General features: G+C 46.8%; 1 protein-coding gene across 1 annotated transcript in view; it reads right to left on the bottom strand.

The window, feature by feature from the left end:
• The window catches only part of Myo10 (myosin X), a 204606-nt gene extending 192591 nt beyond the window's left edge, over positions 1–12015 (bottom strand). The window contains exon 1 of the mRNA NM_001401822.1: positions 11560–12015. Within this exon, the coding sequence (NP_001388751.1) occupies positions 11560–11580 (21 nt within the window). The 5' untranslated portion in view covers positions 11581–12015. The remainder of the gene's footprint in view (positions 1–11559) is intronic.
• Between the last annotated feature and the right edge of the window lie 1518 nt (positions 12016–13533).

The following is a 13533-nucleotide window of genomic DNA, read 5'->3' as shown; positions in this document are numbered from 1 at the left end:
CTCCAAAACACACAAGCTGAGGACCTAAGATGTGACTTACTTACTTGGATTTTTGAGAAAATGTGACCCTTTTTATACTCGGAGAACAACTGTGATTGCACAGCCTAAGCAATAGTTGCCTAATGCCTGAGGGACAGGATATAAATTAAAGAGCACTTGGTGAAGGGACCCAAGGAGGGGGGAAGGGCAAGAAGTGGCCTGGGGAAGAGGCCCAGCTGTACAGGAATTACAGATATGACTCAAATGTCCATAGGGTGCAAATGTAAATGCAAAAGGCTGACACCCAAGGGCGAGCGCAGCTCCACACAGAATAAACGGCAGCTTTGAAATGGTGTGGTTGTCCACATCACGAGAAGCCTTTAGGAAAGCATACCACGGAGTTTAATCTGCAATAGAACAGAAGGGGCACAGCACTGAGGTCCCTTAGTGTCAGGGGACGCTGGCATGTGGACTCTGGCTCCCCATGGGTCCCTTCAGCAAGCGCTCTTATATCCTATCCCTTAAGCATTAGGGACACATTGCTTATGAGACAATTAACTGACGGCTGTCCTCTGTGGGGGGAAAAAGAATCTGGAAACATTTGTTGTCACAACCAGGCAGTTGGGGACACTGACACCCAGTAATTGAAAGGTTAGCAATGAGACTGAAAGCCCTACTAGGCACTGGGCAGCCCCGCCTCCAGCAATGTCAATGTTGTCAGTGTTGGAAAGACCTGAAAAGAAGGTGCACTTGAATACACTCAGAAATTTGAGACTGGAAACCTATTAGAAAGCTACGTTGGCCCTTTGCTCTGGCCTACAACAGTAAATCTTCTAAGGAGAGACAGCAGTTATCGAAACCAGTTGGGGGGTGGGGGAGGGTGTTCTGGTTTGGTTTCTGGGACTTGTTAGCATATCACATGCACACGTGCGTTTTAAGAGTGGCTGCCCTCTTACACAACAGTAAAAGGAGGCCAGTCAAGGTGAGGGCTGAGAACCAGCTTCTTTCACCTTCACCCTGCTAGTCCCCTGCGGTCACATCTGTAAAGCAAAGTGTGAGAGGAAGTGAACAGGAGCTGAACGTCAGGAAAGACAATGGTAGCTCTGTCTACCATGCAGGATGTCTCAACGCTTTGATTTCAGAGTTCCTAGGCTTTCTGAGTTAATAAATAATGAACTTAAACACAGCTAGATCTCCCAACACACACACACACACACACACACACACACACACACACACACACACACACCATATATTTATTAAGCCCCCAAATTAAACTGCAATCACAAAACAACTCTTGCCAATGGTTACCTCTAAAGATAGTACAGAGAAGGAAAGAAAATTAAAAGGCTCTACAAACAATTCTTCGAACATATGCCCAGAAAATATATACCGTGGTTCCTGTGGTGCCTTGACCTCAAATGAACCCTAGTAATCACGCCCAGATAGGGAGAAGGGCATGTCAATCAACAGCTTTGCTGTTAATTAAGCAGGAAAAACTCAGATGTGGAAGCATCAATCTAGGACCCCGAGTCTACTTCTTGCACCACGCTGTACAATTCGCTCATTCTAATGAGAAGCTACAGAAGCCCCCAGCTCATAAATACATCATGCCAGTGGCTCACCCGTGCCTCCTACGAGTGAGCTGACTCTTTTCATTAAGCTTAGGAAATCAGAGAGCCCAAGTAAAATGGGGGAACCCTTTGATCACACACATCCATGCCTGTAAAATTTCATCTTCAAGAAATAATTGGACAAGTGTGCAATGAGCTAGGTACCAAAAAAGAGGTTCATGTGCTGTTATGAGAGCAGACAGCTCATGACACCCTAAAAAGGGCCATGGAACTGATAGGTCTGCCAAAAGAACGGACAGAGCTACAGCAGTTAGACCCGGCACCTGGAAATGCCTCCTTGCATGGGGACTCCCCCCCTCAGTGCTGTGTATATCACAAAAGCAAGCAAGCAAACAAAAGGCAACCGTTTATTAAACAAAATGCAAATCTTGGTCTCTGCTAGAAAACAATAACTCTAAATCCTCACTCAGAACAGTTCTTTGGTGTATAGCGTCACTGACAATAATATTATGGCGCCTTCCCCAAAGACTCACAGCAGAATTTAGCTGTTCCATTTCAAGCTTCATTTTTTATTGGATATTTTTCTATTTACATTTCAAATGTTACCCCCTTTTCCGGTTTCCTGTTCATAAGCCCCCTATCCCATCCCTCTTCCCCCTTCTTCTGTGAGGGTGTTCCCCCACTCAACCACCCACCCCTTCCCGCCTCCCCACCCTGACATTCCCCTACACTGGGGGGTCCAGCCTTGGCAGGACCAAGGGCTTCTCCTCCCATTGGTGCCTGAATGGCTATCCTCTGCTACATATGCAGCTGGAGCCATGGGTCTGTCCATGTGTAGTCTTTGAGTGGTGGCTTAGTCTCTAGGAGCTCTGGTCGGTTGGTATTGGTGTTCTTTTTTTTTTTTTTTCCGGAGTTGGGGACCGAACCTAGGGCCTTGCACTTGCTAGGCAAGCGCTCTACCACCGAGCTAAATCCCCAACCTCTTGGTATTGGTGTTCTTATGGGGTTGCAAACCCCTTCTGCTCCTTCAATCCTTTCTCTAACTCCTCCAATGGGGAACCCATTCTCAGTTCAATGGCTGGCTGATAACATTCACCTCTGTATTTGTCATGCTTTGGCAGAGCCTCTCAGGAGACAGCTATATCAGGCTCCTATCAGCATGCACTTCTTGGCATCAGCAATAATGACTGGGTTTGGTGGCTGTATGTATATGAGCTGGATCCGCAGGTGGGGCAGGCTCTGAATGGCCATTCCTTCAGTCTCTGTTCTAAACTTTGTCTCCATATCTCCTCCTGTGAATATCCCCCCCCCTTTTTTTAAAGATTCATTTTATTTATATGAGTACACTGTAGCTGTTTTCACACACACCAGAAGAGGGCATCTAATCCCCATTACAGATGGTTGTGAGCCACCATGTGGTTGCTGGGAATTGAACTCAAGGACCTCTGGAAGAGCAGCCAGTGATCTTAACCACCTAGCCACTTCTCTAGCCCTATCAGACACTGCCTAATTGTATCTAAGTCCCACTCCACAGGATGAAACCTACACCTAGCACCGTTATACAGGTTAAGAAGCTATGACAAGATGGCTCATAGGTCCCATGGCAGAATCTACTACTATTATGCTGCTAAATGGACAGGATTTTTTTAATTGGAGATTTTATGTATTTGCATTTCAAATGTTATCCCCTTTCCCGGTTCCCCCCTCCCACCCACCATTCCCACCTGCCCGCCCTGGCATTCCCCTACACTGGGGCATCGAGCCTCCACAGGACCAAGGGCCTCCCCTCCCATTGATGCCAGACAAGGCCATCCTCTGCTACGTATGTGGCTGGAGCCATGGATCGCTCTATGTGTACTCTTTGGTTGGTGGTTTAGTCCCTGGGAGCCCTTGTTGGGGGGTGGGGGGTGGGGGTTCTGGTTGGTTGATATTGTGAACACCATATTAGTGGCTCCAAATGACTTATCATTATACTTAGAGATCAATGCGTGCAAGTCTCATTCTTCATCCGAGAAGCTTGTTTTTACAGTAGATGGTGATTAACACAGAGGCCCTTTCCTGGCCAAGGTACCCTGAGGGGAGCATATAGGTTGCACTGCACTCCCAAGGCTCAGGATTCCTAGCAGACAAGAGTGGAAAGAGTGAGGGAGCCGGAGGCAGTGGATGACTAAAAGAAAGCATCATCTTCTGGACGTAGGGGGTAGCTGCACTGATGAGCTCATTCATAGTGGTTTCAACAGCATGTACAAAGCTTGCTCAAGCACAAGACAGACCAAATCCCAGCATGGAGCCGGAGGCTGGGCACACGATCCCATCCCTAGTCACAGAACGACTGACAACTATTAGCTGTTGGTAGAGGGAGGGACAGTTTTCTCAAAGAACACAGCCCCTGGTAAATCAACTGTACTCCAGTAGAAGACCACATAGCCAAGAATATTTGCCAACACAAAATTGATCTTGAAGGATTAAAAAAAAAAAAAGACACAAAGTTGGATGTGTAGGAAATGAATTAAGGTAGAGTTGATGAAGGGGAGGTAGATATTATCAAAGCATGTGGGTTTGTCAAGCAGTGGTGGCACCCGTCTTTAATCCCAGCACTAGGGAGTCAGAGGCAGGCAGATCTTTGAGATCGAGGCTAACCTGGTCTTCAGAGTGAGTTCTAACACAGTCAAGACTACACAGAGGGGCTGGAGAGATGGCTCAGCGGTTAAGAGCACTGACTGCTCTTCCAGAGGTCCTGAGTTCAAATCCCAGCAACCACATGGTGGCTCACAACCATCTGTAATGGAATCCGATGCCCTCTTCTGGTGTGTCTGAAGACAGCTACAGTGTACTTATATATAATAAATAAATAAATCTTTAAAAAAAAAAAAAAAGACTACACAGAGAAAACCTGTCTTGAAAACCCAAAATTAAATAAATGCAAAATTTTTTTTTTAAAAAAAGTAAATGTATAAGGCTAGAAAGGAAAGAACTCTCGCAGGTACAGTCCCCAAACACAATTGGGTCTATATTATTATCTGAGCGATGCATACTGGTCAAGGTTTCATCTCAAAGCAGATGTTGAAGCCGGTTAAACCTCTGTATTCAGTTTTGTTTTGTTTTGTTTTGTTTTGTTTTGTTTAAATAGCACTGAAAAATATGGAAAACAAGAGAAATCCTTGCTCTGGGCTGGAGCACAGCTCTGCATGCAATAGAGCATTTGCCTAGAAAGAAACGGGGCCTGGTGCTATCCCAAGGTCTCAGGAGGGCTGGGAACACAAAAGGACTTGCCTTAGAAATGGCACAAACTCAAAGCATAGTAATATTGACTATGGCAATATTAAATTAAATTAAATTAATATATAAATAATTAATTTTTTAATTTAAAATTTAATTTAAAATATAAAATTTATTATAAATTTATAATTATAATTAAATTATAAATTTAATTTAAAATATAAAATTAAAATTTTTAAAAAGACACAAAGTTGGGTGTACAGAAAGGCAGGGAGTGGATTAAGGAAGAGTTGACAGAGGGGAGGTGATTATTATCAAAACGCAAACTTGTGGTTTTGCTCGCAGGTGATGGTGCATGCCTTAATCCCAGTACTCGAGAGGCAGAGGCAGGCGGAGCTCTGCTCTGTTCTATAGCTCTGTTTTACAGAGCGAGTTCCAGGCCAGCCAGAGCTACACAGAGAAACCCTCTCTTGAAAAAAAAAAAAAAAAAGACCCCCATTTCCAAAAAGGAAAACAAAACAAAACAAAAACTGTGGTGTGAAACTCTCTAAGAACTAGTGTCTCATGACTGGGAGAAAGACTAGAAATATCTCACCTCATTTCTTACTTTGTCCTAAAACAAAACAATACACACACACACACACTCTCTCTCTCTCTCTCTCTCTCTCTCTCTCTCTCTCTCTCTCTCTCTCTCTCCCCTTTGGAGGAAACTACCTCCTACTGAAAGGTCAACTCCCACTCTTAAGGACTTTCTTCTCTATACACTTGAAGCAGCAGAATTTATTCACATGTAAGATCTCTAACCTGTCACAGTTCAGTTCACTCATTTGAGAAGAGGGAAGTCATATAAAGTATACAAAGCCACCAGTTAACAAATTTGTCCAAAGACCGAGAGAGAGAGAGAGAGAGAGAGAGAGAGAGAGAGAGAGAGAGCGCAAGTTCAGGGGAGAGAGTGGGGAACTGGCTGTGAACTCGACCTGCTGGGATGGGCAGACAGGACGTCCACACAATCTGCACACAGGCAGCAAGTAGAAGGTAAGAACTCCCATGGTGGAAATCGGGAAGAGAGTCACAAGATTAGAAAGCTTGAAAACCAGCTGGGGATCAATATGTCACCCTGGAATGGGTGTAAGGATAGCCTATCATCTAGATGGAATTCTGGAAATGCAGAATTTTCCAGAAGTTTCCAGGTTAAAAGAAAAAAAAATAATCAAATCAGATCAATACAAGCAGCCCAGGAAGCAATCTGGGTCACGTCTCAGGCTTTCTTAGCAACCACAGGTACTGGAACTTCACTGAGCATCAGGGCCTTATTCTCCTCCTCCTCCTCCTCTTCTTCCTCCTCCTCTCCCTCCTCCTCCTCCTCCTCCCCCCTCCTCCTCCTCCTTCTCCTCCTCCTCCTCCTTCCCCTCCTCCTCCTCCTTCCCTCTTCTCCTCCTCCTCCTCCTCCTCCTCCTCCTCCTCCTCCTCCTCCTCCCTTCCCTGCCTCTTCCTCCTCCACACAGGTATCTGATGCGTCGGGGTAGCCTCAAACTTTCTATGAAGCTGATGGTCTTTCCACCCTGACTTTGCTATTTGCACCCCCTGAGTCCTAGGACTGCAGGCATCAGCCACTACTTCCTGTCTTAAGTGACCTGAGGACCTAATCAGGGTTTCACGTATGCTAGGCAAGGACTCTACACAGCGAGCTACATCCCCACCCTCTTTTTTGACTTTTTTCTTTTTTTCTTTTCTTTTTTTCAGAGCTGGGGACCGAACCCAGGGCCTTGCGCTTACTAGGCAAGCGCTCTACCACTGAGCTAAATCCCCAACTCTTTTTTGACTTTTAAGTGTAGCTCTGATCTCTGATTTCTAATATCCTCCACCTACCATGTGTAATGCTTTGTAAATCTAACCACACATCTCCCTAACAACCAAGCAAGACAGATCCCAAAGCGCCCACTTACAGTCAGTCAGAGTCCTGGAAAGCCTACTGACCACAGGGATCTCACAGATGCTTTGATCCCGCAGACGGCAGGCGCAGGGTGGACCGATGCTAAGAGTGAGAAGCTTTCACTGACTCGCCTTTACATGGTACTCACATGGGTTGGGGAATGGTACCAGGCCTCACACAGACTTCACGGGGGGGCTCGCTCTTCGAACTCCCCTGCAAATCCTCTTAACATGAAAATACCAGTCAATCTGAAGCCAGACCTTTGAAACGCATCAACCCTACTAATCACAAGAGCAAATGAGCAAGTTCAAGGTTTGAGTGTGCAGAAGTGAAGCCACTTGATGAGGTTAGAACTGGAAAGGCACACAGGGCCCTGTCTCTCCACCACTCTGGTTAAACACTGCAGGCTTGCCACAGATTGGTTTCTGCCACAGATTGGTTTTTGAGATACACTGCTAGAACAGCAGGCCATGTGCTGTGGGAGAGGCAGGCTTTGCTGGCCACCCCTAATCAGGAGCTCAGGACTCTGGGCTAGAACAACTGTCTGCTTGCAGCTGTTCCTCCAGCTTTGCTGTCTTGCATATGGGGTGGGGGAGACTTGACAAGGGAAATTCTTTTGCACTATTCAGACAAGGCCTGAGATTATAACTTCATTGTGAAACAAGGCAGAGAGGACCCAGCTAACGTTATCAAAAGACCTGATAGGCCTCAAGATTTGGTGGAACACAGAGGTCCTTAGCACTTCTCCTTCACACATTAGGAATGCATGAGGTAGGGAACAGATAACAGAAAATACCAATGTCTCCATTTTCTAACAAGAAATGTCAGTAGCTCTCTCCCATGCACAAAGAATAGGATAGTCAGAGAGGAGGGAGAGTGGAGCTTGAGGGCTCTACATTGAGCTTTAAATGTTCCCTCAATAACTCCAGGTAACAATTAAAGCCATGGTGCCTTCCCAAGCTAAGCAGGAGAGAGAGAGAGAAAGAGAGATAGATAGATAGATAGATAGATAGAGAGAGAGAGAGAGAGAGAGAGAGAGAGGTGTATGTCTGTGTTTGTATATGTGTGATGTATGTGTTTGTGTGAGGTATATATATGTTTGTGTGTGGTATATACATATGGTATGTGTTTGTGTGTGGCATGTATATATGTGTACATCTGTTTGTATATCTATGTATGATGTGTATGTTAGTGTGTCTTTGTGTGTGTGGTGTATGTGTCTGTGTTTGTATGTGTCTATGGTGTATATGTGTGTTTGTGTGTATGGTGTATATATGTGTGTAGTGTGTATGTATGTGTACATGTGTGTTTGTAAATGTGGGGGGACGGAATGTATATGTGTTTGTATATTTATGTATAGTGTGTATGTTTGTGTGTGTGTGTGTGCGTGTGTGTGTGTGTGTGTGTGTGTGTGCTTTTGTGCACGTGGTGATGAGTCTCAAACTCCAGACCTTACCACTAAACTATACCTGAACATCATTAGGGTTAAATTTCTTCCAAGCCAGACTGAACCAGACTAAAAGAAATAGGCTTATCTACCATAGGTCCACTAACAAGCTGTCTCCTGTAACATTAATATCTGCTTTCTACATTTATATTTATGTCTATGCAACCTCCATATATTTATTATGAAAATCAATGTGTCCATTTATGTGGTTGTTAATCCCCACAAGGTGTTGTACTTGTAAAGCCATTATGCCACACCTATGCCTAAAATAAAAAGCAGAGCTGAGCTCTTTGGAAAGGCTTGGCGCCCCACCGTACTCCAGACACAACCACAGGCCCTTGGCTCTGGGGATGGGAACACAGAGCCCACTTAAAACCTCCACGATTTTGCACAACAGTCTTGTCATTTGCAGCTGAACCTTTGCTATTTACTCTGTGTGTGTGTGTGTGTGTGTGTGTGTGTGTGTGTGTGTGTGTTTTATTGTACGTAATTGCTTCTCGTTACAGACATACCTAAACCTAGTTTCTGCCTGAAGTTAACTTTTTAATAACGTCACAGGAAGTGCTGCAAACAGGAGCTTTCCTACTTGTGAGCGCACACAATTAACTCAAGAGAGGCCATAAAAACTTAATGAAGGCCATGAAGAAACTGAAACTTGACTGGGGAGTTTGGCACGCTCCCTTTCACCAATCCTGGAGCGAATTTTGAAGGCAGCCGTGTCAGCTGATTGGCACAAACCTTGCAAGCTTCCCTGGCCACTGGCCCCTAACAGGACGCCTGATCCCAGTTAAACCAGGCAAGTGCAGACAAGAAGCACACACGGGAATGAGGACCATGAGGCAACTGCTTCTTTCTGGGCAGCTCGGCTGGGAGTTGTTTTGTGGCTATAGTGCCTTCAGTAACATCTGCACACATTCTGGGGTGTTGAAAGTTGAGAGGAAGGTTACATGAATTGAGTGAGTGACGGTCGGAGATGCCGCCCTGTGCTATGGGCGTAGACCGCCTCACCAGCAAAGAGGTACCTGGCCCCCAATGTCAAAGGTGCTCAATTTGTAAAGCCCTAGTCAAGGTCTATGCAGCAGCTGCAAGGAGTCACAAGTGTTTCCTACTTCCCTGTTATCTGCCTCATACATGTAAGACCTCACTCGGTTATTTATTTATTTATTTATTTATTTATTTATTTATTTATTTTTAGTTGTTACCATGAGCTTCAAATTGTTGGCTAACCAGCAACAGGTCATTACCTCTAAATCACAGAGAAAAGTTAACAAAAAGCAAAACGCTGCTCAGTGTGAAGGAAGGCCTATAAGCTAGCTGCCCTTGGACATTATGTCATCCCAGTGCTTTCTAGTGTAACAGGACAAAGGAATACCTTCACAGGACCATTAACAAAGTGATGCTCTAAGACACTGAGGTAAAGGGGCCAATGTGGGGACTGTGTCTCCAATCACTACCATTGTTTAGCTTTTTCACCTGTCCTGCTGTTATGTATAGAGCAGAATGCTGACAGATGATGAGAAATCATTACGATAACACTAGAAATCATGATGAAAATATGAATATATATATATATATATATATATATATATATATATATATATCCATCCCAGAAATACAGCAGCAAAGGGGAAGGGCTGTGTATCCATTCTTCAACCTTGGGCTAGTAACTTACTAATCTTTGGGTTAAGATTCCTCATTAGAGGGGGTTGGGGATTTAGCTCAGTGGTAGAGCGCTTGCTTAGCAAGCTCAAGGTCCTGGGTTCGGTCCTCAGCTCCGGAAAAAAAAAAGATTCCTCATTAGAAATAGAAAAAATGAAATAGGCAACCAGTAAAGACAACTTCAGTGCTATTCTGACCACAGAGATCTCCTCACAGAGAACCAAGGTAAAAAAAAAAAAAAAAAAAAAAAAAAACGAGTTCTCGGAATTACTTAACAGCCCCATAACTTAGAAGCAAGGATCCAGGAACTGTTAATGGCATTTTACCAGGAAGTTTCCACCACTCACACTAGGGGGCAGAATTCTACCCAAGGGAAGACCTTGGTCTTCAGGTTTAGGGAGCCTTGTCGCCCAACAACTACACACAAATTTTCTAAAAGATCACCAAGTCAAGAACTATTTTCCCTAGAGACAAAATCTCATTTTTCTTATATATAAAAGCAACTAAAAACTCAGCCTAGCAGTAATTCATTGTTGCGTACCAACTCGAAAGTCCTGCCTTCCTGTAGGTATGAAACAAAAGCCCACAAACTGGAAAACGCTAAGGGGTCTCTATTTTCTATATACTTCTCTTCCTCTAAGTGATGGTTAATTTCTTTCCAGGATGCCTTTTAGGGTGACAGAGACAAACACTTTGGTAAAAGTCAATTCGACCATTATACAATACACCACTGTGGCCATTCTAAGTAGCTATCTGAGAATACAGTAAGTGAACGTCAGACCTTGAAACACTATAGCCAATTAACTCTGTTAAGGCAAGTTAACTAAAGCGGAGGGAGGCAAACTCTCACTACTCTGGTTTGCTGGAAGATTCCAAAGCTGTCCTGGATTCACAAAATATCACCCTGACTTTCAGCAAAAATCTCATCAGCCTCCCCCAAGTCAGCTAAGTTTACTCTGAGCCACTTCAAACCTCAAAACTTAAACAGAATTTATTAAATAATCACAACCAAGAAAGGAATCGGTGCCAAGAAACCAGAGCGGCTCTCCATCCCAGGGGGAAAAGGAAACTTTCAAGTCCCGTCTCAAGTAACTATGGTGTCCCGCCCTCAAAGACCCTAAAGCGAGCATCGGTTTCATCTTCTAAAATAACCATTGTTTGCCTTAAACGAGTTTTGTTTAAACTCGAATTCACGATCTACCAAGAAAACGGTATTAAAAACAGGATCATCTGTCTCGTGCTCTGAAATTATCCGCAAACCGGACCTGAGCGGCGCTGGTAAAGTATGGACCCCAAACTTGAAGGCCCAGGGAGGCAGGGCACTAACTGACTGGAGCCAGCCGGCCGGCTCACACTTCGTTAGCCGGCTCCTCTGGAAGCCACAGGAAGCCCGCACGTTCGGCAAAGGAAGTCCCAGACCTTTCTTGGAGCAAGGCACGTCCCGGCTGCGCCTTTTACCGCGTTTCCTGCACCCGGGCCGACCTCCCCGCAGCTCTCCCCCGCCCGGCGCCCGGGGACTCACCTGGCGCGGCGTGTCAGCTAGCCACCCACGCCCGGGGACATGCGAGCGCAGGACAAACTCAAACCTGCCTAGGCTTACTCATCCTAGACTCGGGGCCGGCGGAGGGAGTGGGGTTTCAGGAGACTCCCACAAAGTTTCCCCTCCTGGGACGCGCAGGCGCCGGCCGGGGCGCGCTCGGTGTGCGGGTCCCGGTCCTGGTCTCAGCCAGGTCCTCCCCGCCACTCACCTCGGGAAAGAAGCTGTCCATTGTTCCGGCGCCCGCACCTTCCCAGCACCGCTCCAGTTGCGGAAGTCAGAGCAGCGGCAGATCCCGGGAATCCACGCGTGTCACGGTGCGCCTCGGGGCGACTCCAGCCCGCGGAGCCGCCGCGCTGCCATCCCCCGGTCGCTGCTGCTTCTCCGCACCTTTTGTCCTCGTCTCGGACCTCCTCCGTCCCAATTGCAGCCTTTGTCTCTCCTTCCTCCAAGTTCCTCACTTCTGGGCGAAGTGCTCCCGGGCGGAGAACAGCTGGTGGCACATTCTTCCCCGGCTGGGGGAGGGCGGCAAGGGGCTGGCGACCCGCCTTCCTCCCTCTGAGCTCCGCCGGGGGCGCTCGGTCCCAGAGGGGGTTGGGTGGAGGACAGCGGATCACCAGCAAGCCAACAACGGTGAGCACTCCGGCCCCAGGCGCGGCTGGCTCTCGCCAGCTCCTGGGTCTCGCTTACCCCTGTGCTCTATCCGCCCCGCCCTCAAGCCCCGCCCCCGACACGTAGCCACGCCTCCTCTGGACCTGGACCCGCCCCCGGAACCTGAGGAGACTGAGCGCCTGCTCTCAACTACACACAACCCCGCCCACTTGGCGCCTGGTTACGCCCACTGTAGCCCCGCCTATAGCCTGCTCGGGCTTCTCACTTGCCGCGCCCTCTCCCAAATACCACCCAGACCACGCCCACCGGATGCGCGGCCCCGCCCCTAGGAGCCCTACCCTCTGCCTTCCCTGAGTGCGGCGGGCGCGCGGGATTCTGCTACCACCTAGATCAACCCTGAATCCCTGGAGCCGTGTCCTTCTCCTGGTTCTTCTCAACACTTGTCTAGGCTCCATTAGATGACTTGACTCTTCCCTCTAGAGACTAGATAGTTAGGCGTGATTGAAGGGGGGCCCTTCGGGGGTGAATGTTAGACACTCCCAAGAACCTGCTCCACGTGGATCTCATCAGTGCGGCTCTACCGTTGTGCGATCCCCGGGACAGGAAGCGGAAAACAGAGGAATCTGAACTTTTGAAAGCTGCTTTTCCGTGTCGAGTTTCTCTGCCCCAAATCGGTTTTGTGATAGCCGCAGGGAAATGTTTTGTACACGGGAAGGGGACGCGTCCTATAGCACCTTAAAACTGTAACCTCTTTTTCTGGACGTAAAGGAAATAGAGCAGATGGAAGGGAGATGGGTAAATGCTCTCGTTCACCAGGAATCAGCCCTGGTTCTCACCAAGACAACCCCTCCATCTTTATTATGGCCAGGAATCTGGGGATCCTGTAGCACAGACTGGGATTCCTAAGTCTGCTTTCCTAAAAGGAGTCCAGATGGCCCTCCAAAGGTGGTGCTAACTCCAAACAGCGCAGAAGGAGTTTCCTTCTGCAGCGGTTTAGCAAGACCAGACAATCCAAGTATTAGATCTATGAACCCTTTGAACCGACCACTGGGTGTAGTCAGACTTACTTACTCGGGAGTCACAGCTGGTCTAGCAGCGGATTGTTTACTGGCATACTGGGAACAACAATGAACTGACTTGAGAAGTTCCCTTTAAGGGATTTGTCAACTGCTAGCAGTTTGAGAAAGATACTTTCCAGGGAAATGATACACCCTCACTCTCCCAAGCTGCACCCTGCCTGGTTAGGTACTCGCTTCTTAGGTTTATTTCAGATGTTGTAAGATTAATCGCATATTATGGCTTTTTCTTGATGTCCTATTCACCTGCAGGGAGGGTCGAAGCTTGTAGAGGAAGGGTGTTGTGCTCAGGCTGAATGCAATGGCTGAACACATGAACCATCTTGTCCTCCTTATTTGGGAATTTAAGCATTATTGTATCTCGAAGCATTTCATTAGGGTTGGTATCCCATCTCACCACTTTGGAGAAAGAGTCGAAGTGTAAACGAGTTAATGATACTATGCTATGTGACTGGTTTCTTCCACAGGTTTACACTAGGTTGAAGGAAAGTTAAGAT

Source organism: Rattus norvegicus, chromosome 2 (assembly GCF_036323735.1).
Source record: "Rattus norvegicus strain BN/NHsdMcwi chromosome 2, GRCr8, whole genome shotgun sequence".
Taxonomy (NCBI): Eukaryota; Metazoa; Chordata; class Mammalia; order Rodentia; family Muridae; genus Rattus; species Rattus norvegicus.
The sequence above is the reverse complement of the archived record's forward strand: the minus strand, read 5'-3'. Positions and strand labels throughout refer to the sequence as shown.